Raw genomic sequence first — 11891 nt, forward strand, 5'->3', positions numbered from 1 at the left:
AGTGGAGCCATCTGATATAGATCAGACGGTTGACGTATATTGGACCATGCGTTGTTTTCCCACTGGTTGGAAAAAGCTCTCACCTTTCCCTTGACTTCCCATAACGGCGCCGCTCCCGTCGTTGGTTCGGGGAACAAGGGCAGGAGATGAGATGAGATTAATCTTTCCGCGTCTTCCCGGGAGGTGTTCGTACCCATTTCGATCGAACCCCGCCCATGTGTTTGTTTGTATTCCCCTTCGACGAGGGTCCCCTACTGCTCCCGCATGGGCTGCGGCCAAGGGTTCCTCTGGGTTTACGATGCAGCGGTCGGGCACTCCGTGGCGTCCCTCAGGTACTAAAAGCGGCGGCTTTTCTCTAAAGATTTGATTTGGGCTTGCTCCATTACCTTCTGGATTGAATTTATTTTCTTTCTCCCCAAGTTTTTTTTGGAGTTCGTAAATGAGTTCGAAAAATATGACCTTTGCTCCTTTTTCTCTTCTAATTTCTTTCTCTTTTGCTTCTTCCTTTTACTTGAAATTAAGTGCAGAAATTTGAGCAATCTGTACTCTTTTGAGTAGTTTATACTCCTTTTCGAGTTATTTTGTTGGTTATTGAAGAAAGGGAGATTTCAAGTATTGATGCTTCGGTTTCTTTTTTGGTTCCCCTGATACAATGGGTGTTTAGGAGGTGTCTGTTGAAGATTTCGCTTCTAGTTATTGCTCATAAGAAAAGTAGAAAATTATTACAGGAAGCAGTAAATAGGCTGGCTCTTGATGTCTCTGCTAAATGAGGTTAACTAGTGGGCCTTATCAATTTCATGCAATTATGAAGAAACGTTATTGCAGGGATTTGGGTTATATGGTTATAATTTTGGATTCTTTTTGGTGAGTGGGATATTATGAGAGGAAGAATGTTGCAATTTAGTGGTCTGAGATGATTTACTACACCACAGGGCTTACATAAATAAGAATGCCTTTCTACTTGTAAATTATCAAAATTGCAGACTAGCTATTAGGTGAATGCATCATCTCATGTGAGCATAAACTGAACTTTTGTGGCTAGAAAAACGAAATAAGCGACGAAGGCACGACACTAGGGGGTAGAATATTGCATGCTTGGAATAGATTGATAGCACTTTAACAAGGGTATGTTTATGATTGCAAAAGAAGCGATTAACAAGCTTGATGCACAAACACTAGTGTTGAAGGCTGAGGAAGATTTAACTTGCAGGACTAGAAGCGATTTCATGAGCAAGAAGAGACAATGGTATAAATGAAAATAGAAGCTATAAAGGTCCGCTGCTGGTTACAAGGCTAGTCCACAAAGTACTGAAAGAACTGACTGGAGCTAGAGTAATAACCATAACATCAGCACAAGATTAGGATTTTGATGGAAGAAAATCATGACAAATTTGTTTTGATCTTAAAAGGAATTCTGGTCTAAGGTGGAATGGTTAAATGAATCTGTAGAATTGTAGCCTTGATAATCTAGAATTATTTGATGAGAGGCTAGAAATGCAGGCTAGCGGTGAAGTGTATAAGCTTAGAATGGAACTGGTAAGCTAGCAGCATCATGGCAGCAAGAGTAGTTTTGTAGGTAGTTTTGTAGGTGACAGTTGGAATGGCAATGTGATGTGGACAGAAATTGATTGCAAGAATCTGAAGTTATAGTGATAATATGGGAAATGATAGTTAGGTCATGTGGCAAGAATCCAAGGCAATGAAGATGGCCCCAAGACAGCCAAGGTGCAAGAAGATAATGCAAGCCACAGCTAGTGAGATTAAAGCTTACTGTTTGTGATTGTAGCATGCTTGTAGAATGCAAGTATCTGGGGAATGTCCCATAAGAAAACAATTTCTATGCTCCATATCTAAGGTATTAGTTAGCATGCACAGGGAGGGACAATTAGTTGTCACTAAATATGACAGCCTGGATAGCAATGACTCTGAGAATAGGAGGTGATATGAGAAGTAAAAGAAGAGAAAAACCCTGTATCAGCCAATATATGAGAGAAAAGGCAACATTAAAAATTATAAATGTATCAAAGGAGGTGGTGGAACGTAAAGAGTGGCAAGGATATATAATAAATATTCAAATCCACCTACGAAAAGAACAGTGGATTAAAATCAAGATGTTGTATAAGAAGAAATAAAATTAGAAACTTGATTGGCAATAGACGGAAGCTGATTAAGAATTTGAATAGAAGGGATAATTGATTCAAGTGAAGAAAGAAAATACTAGGTGTGTAGAATGAATTTAAAATGTGAATTAGTAAGAATGGTGAAAAAATATTAGCGTGCACCTAAAGTAGCCAAAGTTGGAGCAGATCATAGGAGAGTTGGCAAATATTTGAGATTATAAGATGGAGACACTAAAAGAAGTATATGTATCCCAGTTAACTAGATGGAGAGTCCAGTGTAGATGATTGCACTAGAAAATGGTCTCCATTTGGAAAACTTCTATGCAGATATTTGCCTTTGGTCTCCATTTGTTTAGCATTTAATTTTTAAGTTTTAGAGCTTATTTTAGTTGTATAATGGATATATGACCTAATCTCTAGTTTCGGATGATTTAGGATTTTAGATTACATGTGATCTTGTGATGTTAGATTTAAGTGCCACCTTGACCTTTTTAGAAGTTATGGGGTCTTTAACTGAGAGGGTGAGCTTTGGCGCAATAGGTTCGAAACATGGAAACAATCTCTCTGCAAGTAGGGTAAGACTGCATGCATTTGACCCGCCCTAGACTTTGTAGTGGTGGAAGTCTCGTGCACTAGCCCTCCCTTTATATGGGGTCTTTAACTAGCCAACCAATAAAAAATATGCACAAGGGAAAGGTAGGTTACAAGAACATAAGGATGCCGCATCTCTCTTAGGCATCCATGCACCCCTCCTTACTCCATCCTTATTTCCAAGTAGACCCAGGGCTAACCACAATAGTGGAGGGGTGTTTTGGGATTTTGAATATTTCTTGGGTAGCGCTTTGATTGTATATTTATTTATATGATTCTTGTGAATGAATGTAGATGAGATGTTGCATGATTTAGTGGAGTTAGGAATTTTTGCATGTCGGACACCATATTTTATCGATATTATATAAAAAGCCTTCTCTTATCACTATTCATGCTCACAAATTAACCAGATATCGTCAATATAAATTGCAAAAAACCCCTTCCAATAATATTCTTTTGCTCCACTTAACCATGGACTCAGAGGTAGAAAACATCCATTTTACATCTGGTTAACCTTAACTAGGTCCAAACCCTCCCCTTCTTCCTCCCTCCTTCCCCACCACCTCCTTCTCCTCTTTCCTCTTTCAGTGCCTTCTTCTTGCTCTCTTTTTTTTGAAGACTGAAGGGATAGTCTTCTTTCTCTCTTGCAAGGGCTACACACTAGCTCCCTGGGCCAATGGCAATGTCGATGCCAAGCCCACTAAGTTGGGAGTTTGGAACCCTAGAAGTTCAAGGCTTTGAAATTTCTTTTCACTTACAGCATGTTTGTTGGGTCCTCTGAATTTTCCTTCCTCTACCTATGAATCCGTAGTCTCTGGCTTCTAGATTTTGAGATTTGAAGCAATGTTGATAGATTTTTAAGGGCTTTGTCAAGTTATTGAGAAGATTTGATTGAGTAGAAGCATTGATGAGCCCCTGGAACCTTCGAGACAATGAGCACTCATCGATCTCCCTTGGTCCTTTAGAGACCACCTCGACTTGTTAGAGCTTTGCTCTGAGGCTGTCCTCCTTAGCTCCTTGATCTTCACCTTCAGTTTTTTAATCTGCTCCTCCTTCTGTTGCCCTTCTCCTCACCATCGATCTTGAATGGGAAGCTCTCTACCTTAACATGCAATTCTTTGTTCCTGCCTCCAAATGGTCGGTTCCCTTATTTAATCCATCAAACTGATCATTCTTGGAGGAATGCTTGTACATGAACTGGGATGATGATGATGGTCTCTTTGAGGATCGTTTGCTTGAGGAGCTGAGTATGGAGACAAGACTTCTGGATGATCACGATCTCTATCTTGGCAGAGCTAGATGGACAAGGAAGGTTGTATCGACCATCTCGAGGGTATAGATGCAGGGAAGGCAGCGAAGCACTTGCCACCGGTAAGCTTGCAAGCGATGACTCACATGATGGGGAGCACACTTGCCATTGCTAGCTAGAACAAAGTATTGTATGGCCTTGATGATCTGCTCCTAGTAAAGGATGGGGAGGGTCATGTCGAGCTCAGACTTAATATGGGGGATGAGGGTTGTCCAATGGCCGTAGAGGCCAAAGGAGGTAGTGGTGGCTGGGGAAATAGAGGTGACGATAAAGGAGTGGTGGAGAAGAGAGAGGTAAGGGAATTTGGGGATGAGGAGAGATTGTGGGGGATGTGCTCGCGCATGAGCGTGGACAGGGTCACGAAGCAAAATAGCTTTTTATTATGGGTTATTTTGGTCATCAAATATACAATGGTCTTCTCTAACATTTTCAATAATAGCTTCATCAAGTTCCATTAATGGAAGCTTAACTGAGGTTCATTTTGCAATATATATGGATTTTCGTAGGTCTATTTGTAAATAACGATAAGGGGAGCTGGCATATATAATATTGACAAAATATGGGGTTCAATATGCAAAAAACCTATTTTCTCATCTTCTGTTTAGTCATCATTGCTCTTCTTCTTTCTCTAGTTTCTCGTAGTCTCCATTATTTCTTTTCCTCTCCCACTTTCTTCTCTTTTCTATCTCTTTGTCTTGCATTTTGAAAAAAAAAAATTGCTGGGTTTTATCATAAAAAAAGAAAACTTCAGACGAGATCTCGGATTTAATCAACCAAAAGAGTGAAAAGTTCAGCTCTAATCTACAAAGGAGCTGCATCAGAAAGGGACTTGAAGATCTCTAGAGGACTAAACTAATAAGGAAGGCCAAAGTTAGGTCCAATAAGTCGCACATTAAGTCAGTGAACTAGGAGGAAATAAAAAGACACTAATAACCTCCAACCAAGTAATTATGGAAAAGGGGCACCAGGATGCTTTAAAACCCTGAAAGTAACAAATAAAGATATGTAAATGTGCTCAAATGAGGACTAAAAAAGGGGGGGGGGGGGGGGGGGGGGGAATTCTAGGAGTTTGGAGTGGTTTAATCAAATCAAAAAATGTGCAAGCACCCTTCCAATGTTTGGATATTATGAAAACATAATCGGTCCCTCCAAATAAACTAAGATGCCCCAAATAACTTGAGATAGAAATGTGTTTCATTTTAAAGGAGGGAGAATATGTTTAAGATAGGCTATCAGTTCAGGCTGAACCAATGGTATGAATTTTAGATCTCACAAACCAACAATTTACCTCACTTTTTCATAGGAGCCTTCACAATTAAGAGAAAGGCTTTCTAGGTGAATATCATGCCTTGAGAACAAATGGCCAAAGTTCTCTAGACACTTCTTCCTTCTGTCATCAGAAGATCAACTATTAAGCAAAACCGAGGAAATGCAGAGACACCACAACTGGCCAAACCAAAGCCCTATGGTTCCTTCTGGCTTTGGCAGCTGTCCTGTGGGCACGCATATGAGTAGTTGTTAAATTTTGTTATGGCATGACTGTCTATCTAGAGTTCAAAGTTCATAATTGAAGTTGTACTGGCTAATTGGCAATAATTAATGGTTATAGAAATTATTAAAGCTGCCCAATTGATGGGAAAAGGCATTGTAGAACCATTAATGGTATTTGAAATCTCTTAGTTTCATCAATCTGGGAAATAGAGCAGATGCTGTGAGTTGATCTAAACTTTCATTGTAGAACTGTTGTATCTAAACATGATGCTTGGGCATATTGTATTGTTGAGATTTTAGGGTTGGTAATGTGTTCTATGAATAATATCCTAGTTATCAAAATATCCCTGAATATTCTCTTTTTGGGAGGCTGGTTTTCTGTACACTCTATCAAGAATAGAGCTTTCACTTGCTACTTGGTTTGTGTTGGTTAACTGTGTTATAAAACCAATGTAACTAGAAAATTCCCATACGCATTTCATGGCTAATCCAGTCAAACAGGTATCTGTGTTAGGTTATTGCATATAAGGTATGAGTTTAATTTTTCCTCTCATATGTGTAATTACTTAAATGGCATGACTTCAGTTTCCTAGTAATTCTGCAAACTTTAGTCAATTCCCTATCTCAGAGCACTACGTCCAACTAATTCTTTTTCCAAGTTCCCTTCCTAATTGCATTATTATAAGTCTATACATCTGCTTGGTTTTACTGAAATTATTATTTATGCAGGCTCAGATTTAGGATGACCCCAAATAAGCATTTATCTATAAACAGACAGATTATTGTTTAAGATTAGTTTCCAATTTTATCACTAAATGTTTGGCCCAGGATAACTTATAATTTGGTTCTCTTCTGATATGTTTGACCAGTACCTGAAAGTTAGGAATCAAATACTTGCCTTGGTAATATTCTCTATGCTAGCTCTTGCTTCACCCAAACAAAGACCTCTTGTATCCTCCTTGCAAGAAAGAATAGAATCTAATTTTGTTGCTTCACATGATTATATTCTTAATTTTTGTTGGTCATAAAATCAAATGGCACAATTTTTTCTCAGTTGTCTTTTGTGCAGTCTTCTCTTTATATACCATTCTATTCCATCTCCTGTATCTAACGTTCAAGCAGTGCATGATTTTGTAAGGACCCTCCAATCGAAACGAATAACCAGCAGCATCAGACCACCCCTAGCTGCAATGACACATGCATGCCTGTCCCGTTCTGGATTTCTACCTGCGAGAAAGAACTTCGAAGGTTACATTGCCCGGACCTGCACCACACCCTCATCACAGGTATCCCAACCATCATCTCCAATGATCCTCTGCACTGGCTCAGCCCTGGTCGTGTCAGCCCATCTCACCTCTTCTGATGCACCCCAACGGTCAGAAGAGTGGTTTGCCCTGCGCAAGGACAAGCTAACCACAAGTACCTTCAGCACCGCCTTGGGCTTCTGGAAGGGCAATCGTCGGTCTGTGCTGTGGTATGAGAAAGTGTTTGCACCAGAGGCCATCACTCTTGAGGCAGCAGCCAAGGCTGCAATGAACTGGGGTGTGCTTCAGGAACCTGCAGCCATTGAGCAGTACAAGAGCATCACAGGCCGAGACGTGGGTTCATTAGGCTTTGCAATCCATGCAGATGCCAGCTATGGATGGCTTGGTGCCTCACCTGATGGCCTTCTTGGGTGCCATCCTGATGGTGGGATTCTTGAGGTAAAATGCCCCTATAACAAGGGGAAACCCGAGCTTGGATTGCCTTGGCAAGCTATGCCATACTACTACATGCCCCAAGTGCAAGGCCTGATGGAGATCATGGACAGGGACTGGGTTGATCTCTATTGCTGGACTCCCAATGGGAGCAGCCTATTTCGGGTGTTTCGCGACCGTGCCTATTGGGAGCTGATGCATGGAATTCTTCGTGAGTTTTGGTGGGGGGGTGTGGTCCCAGCAAGGGAGGCATTGTTGATGGGGAGGGAAGCAGATGTCAAAGCCTATGAACCAAAACCAAAGCATGAGCTGACAGGTTTGATGATTGGCAGGAGTAGGAAATTGGCTGCAGAGGCAAGGTTGTTGTGCAGGGATATTGGTGGTCATGTAGAGTTCTTCAGGTGATGTTTGTGTTGTCATGAAGGATGTGTCCTCAACTTGGGTCTGGATGCTAAGCAGCCATGTAGGCAGCCACAAAAATCTGATCAATCCTTTCATGGAGGTTCCTTGACTAATCATGCCTCCTAACCAGCCCCATTTTGTTGGAAAAAGGCTGGATGATGATGTGTCAAGCACCAATATCCTTGTTCTTTTAATTGTAATTGTTATCATATTGGTAAAATGATATTATTGGTGGATGTTAATTCGTTATCTCTCGATTGTCTTAGTATTTCAGGAAAATGGAAAACAGAAATGCAGAGGACATGGAAATCTAGTGATTAGATTTCAGTTGGATTTTCACATGTAGCAAGGAAGGAAATATTTAAATATACAGACTTTCTTTTAAGATTTCAACTTATTCCGACAATAACTGTTTGCTTACCGTAAGAGACTGCAACTCTGAATAAAAATTTGACTTGGCCTGTTGTTGCGTGTTATTAACAGAAACCTCTACAAATTTGGTTGCTTGTGCCAAAGTCCAGAGAGAATAAGAAAAAGCTTTGCATGCATCAGGTGATTGCTTTCTTGTGTTCTTTTCTTTTCTTGGTCTTGTAACCAGGTATCTCTAATATATATATATATATATATATATATATATAATTGAATGCAACATATTTATCTGGCCCATAATTGTTCAAGTAACTCACAGAAACCTTCTTCCATAACACAAGATAATGTTGTTACCTAATAGTTGTAATCCAAGTAAAGCCTACCCACCGATCAAAACCCAATCGCGTCCATCCCAAGAACACAGGTCATGCAAAAACTCCTTCTTCTCCCTGACAACCTTTCCCAATTTGTTAAATGAAGCTTAGATAACATAATCCTTCTTTTTTTAGTTATGCTTAAATTTCAGTGGACGCTTGTTTATAAATCCTCCAGTTTATCAATTATTTATACGCTAAAATTGCAAGATTTTTTTTTCTTAAAAATATTCAATTTTTTGAACCACATTAAAGAGGTTTTATTTAAAAGAAAACTAATATTGCCACCAAGGTGGTAGTCTAGTGGTAAGGGGGCGATAATTCTACTCGAGTTGTCCGGAAAACATGCGTGCGTCGATTAAATTAAGGGACCGGATGCTCCACGCCCGGATGGCTCGCTGGCGGATATACTTTTTTTCCATTTGTACCAAGGTGGTGCTGGGGTGACGTACCCATATATGAGATGGTGAGCCCACGGGTTGGAGAAGGCACGCGAAAATCTGTGACCTGTATCGAACATTTTCTGGTGGAAGAGGGGCCCAGTGAGGACTGCTACATGGGTGGGTTGGTCCCTCCCCTTCCCCTCCTATTTTTTATCAAAAAAAAAAAGAAAAGAAAACTAATGTTAAGGTTGGCGCCCCGTTAAATTTATTTGGATACTTTTGTATTTTTATATCCAATTATCAATTATTATATTTAACTATAAAAGAAACTAATAAATACTTGACCTGAATTGTAGATTTGTCCCACCCACATATTTTGGGTTGGCTCTAGGTCCCACCCAGTCCTCTTATCAAATTTAACTTAAATTTTGCGTCGATCCAACACAAAACTGACACTATAAATCCTACCAGGTGGGATCGATTTTGAGTTAGAAGACAGGTTAAATCAGGTTTGGTCAATGACTACTATCGAAACCAAGTAGGCATGACTCAAATTTAACTGATTAAGCTTGCTTTCTTACACCTGACCCATGGAAATTCAGCAATGGTTGCATCCAAAATTGCCAGCCTAGGCTTCTGCACAGGTTTAACAATACAAATGGCTTGCACTACACTCACTCTAAACTAGATTATGGCCAGCCTCATCTTGAACTCAATGTAGGTGTCAAACACTTAGCGCTTCTCACCCTTGTTGGCTTCATGTCATCTTTCAGCAGATCAGGTCATTAAAACAATATATGGTTCATTCTTTTACCTTTTTTTTTTTTGGTGAACAGCATACAGTTCATTTTCAAAAGCAAAAGTGACCGTTGAGACAACCCTCCTTTGCCAATATAGCCAAGACTACCTACCTAAATAAGGTAGAACAAACCAATGGTCCAACTCATGATTCTCCTCAAGGTGGTTATCCCCTTGGCTTGCAGCAGCATTATGCATTGAGATTAAGAACGGAAAGAAGAGAGATTGGATAGAGGGAAGGAGAGGCATGGACAGTGGGTTGTCATGGGCCGACCAATGGGACACCACCCCCGACCCCCCGCCGCAGCCTCGACATGAGGAAGGGAAGAAAGACAAGGAGCGGTCATCGTTGTCGCGGTTCAAGGAGGTGAAGACCTTCAAATGGATCAAGGAGCTCTGTCAGAAGAAGTCTAACAAATAGAATTGGCAAAAGCTTTCTTTTGTACCTTTCCTCTCATCCTATTATTTGTTCTGATGACATATTATTAACATCACTAATATTACTCTCCCTCATCATATCTATGTGGTGTTCATGGAACATATTCCATTAAAATATGCTTGATATTATTCTTACCGAATGAGAAGTTGTTGCTTTTGATATTTAAATATGAAGGGTGCCTTAAGAGTAGAGATGTATGCCAATGCTTATATGAAGAGATGCTACAGTGCTGCTAAATTTTCAAAAAAAAAAAAAAAAAATGACCGTCTAGCAAAACATGCCCAATATATATTTGTCGTGCTTACGAAGTTTCATGCAAATATTGTCGTGCTTACGAAGTTTCATGCAAATATTGTCGTGCTTACGAAGTTTCATGCAAATATTGAAATCCCATGCAAATATTGAACAAGCAGGCCGATTAGATTGTAAATGTGTTTGTCTAATTATCTCTCGTGTGCAAAAATGTCTCTCTTGGTTTCTTGTGAAGTCCCATGCAAAGATATTGGAGATGCAACCATTGCAAATTTCTCAGGTCCAGATGCTCAGGGATATATTCTCCATGACTGAAACTTAGAAACTCTCTCAAAAAGAGGAAGGTTGTGACCCAAACCAAAACCTCCATCAAAGGCTATTGATATTCCTTCATTCGAATATGCTGAGATAAAATGTTTTAAGATAGTGGATATTTGTTAATAACATCATTGCAATTATGGTTTTACTTATGGATAGATCATGATACTTGCCTTTAATGTTGTTCAAGGTCAAAGAAAGGGTTAATTGTAATCTCTCTAAGTGAGCAGGGACTTATTTGATTTATTAGAAATGGTTAATGTATTATATAGTTCGTCTTTGAAGAAAATTAAGCTATGACCCTTACAAGAGTGCAGCATCTAGGACTCCATATTAGTGGTCTAAATGCAGGGTATAGGAGGTGGGTGACCATCATTCTAATTTGATAGAGCTCTTGAAACTAACTTGTTGATCAACAATGATAGATATAAATTTATTTCAGGCTTAAATCAGACTCCTGATGCTTGTTTAGCCTTGGCTCCAGCTTTTTTCAAGGCCCTCACATGTTCTAAGTGATTTTGTTTCCTATCTTTCTCTCTCTCTTTTTTTCCCAAAACTCAAACTCAGAATGCCAGTGTGCAGTAGTTGACACAATATAAAAAATGCAAAATTTTTAAAATCAGAGCCCTTGGTTGCATCTCTAAAGTTATAATTAAAACAAATATAGTTTATCATTGCAGATATGTAGCTTTAGATAAAGTCTTGTGTGCTTGGTATAAGATAAGCATGTGAATTCTCTTAAATATACAAACCCAGTATGAGCCCTTATGTATCTCTCTTGTCCACAATTCCAGGTCATGTGGATGAGAACTTCTATATGCACTTTATAGTATTTTAATTGCTCGAGGGCAATAGATACACGAGACACCTTTCTCTCAATGTAATTCCATTTTAATCCTTTCTTTCATGTATTCTCAATCATCCAACTGCCCTCATGCAAGAGCCCATACATCAGCAAGCCTTTTCTAAGATCCCAGCTGGTCATCAAGGCCTTTCATGATTAGAACCTTTTATGGTATTATCGTATAAATCATTTCCATCATATAACATCTTATATGCTAATAGATTTGCAGCATAATGGTTGTCTTCATATCAACTTCTTCAGGTCAGAAGGAGCAAAATATGTTTATATGTAAGGGTAGTAATTTATGACCCGACCTGTCAACTCGACCTGCGAACGACCCACTTTAAATAGGTTTGAGTTCAGATTTAAATCTTTGAGTCATTTAATAATTAGATCGGCTTCCTTTTAACCTGTTTGAAACCTGCTTAACCTATTTCCGACATATTTAAGCCGACCCACTTAACTTTTTTAACTTGTTTAAATCCATCTAACATGTTTAACCCA

At 39.4% G+C, this 11891-nt stretch overlaps 1 protein-coding gene across 2 annotated transcripts; it reads left to right on the plus strand.

Annotated features, from left to right (window-relative positions):
- Positions 1-16: 16 nt before the first annotated feature.
- On the plus strand, positions 17-8003 carry LOC103708844 (Restriction endonuclease, type II-like superfamily protein). 2 transcript variants are annotated; one of them, XM_008793937.4, is made up of 2 exons: positions 17-332; positions 6634-8003. In XM_008793937.4, exons 1-2 carry the CDS (start codon positions 152-154, stop codon positions 7611-7613), a joined length of 1161 nt encoding a protein of 386 aa, XP_008792159.2. In that variant the 5' UTR covers positions 17-151; the 3' UTR covers positions 7614-8003. The 2 variants fall into 2 exon arrangements, with proteins under 2 accessions (XP_008792159.2, XP_008792160.2); XM_008793938.5 differs by having other exon boundaries at positions 47-332; positions 6650-8003.
- The last annotated feature ends 3888 nt before the right edge of the window (positions 8004-11891 follow it).

Source organism: Phoenix dactylifera, chromosome 4 (genome assembly GCF_051530095.1).
Source record: "Phoenix dactylifera cultivar Ajwa chromosome 4, Ajwa_hap1_PhDact_Kaust_v1.1, whole genome shotgun sequence".
NCBI lineage: Eukaryota > Viridiplantae > Streptophyta > Magnoliopsida > Arecales > Arecaceae > Phoenix > Phoenix dactylifera.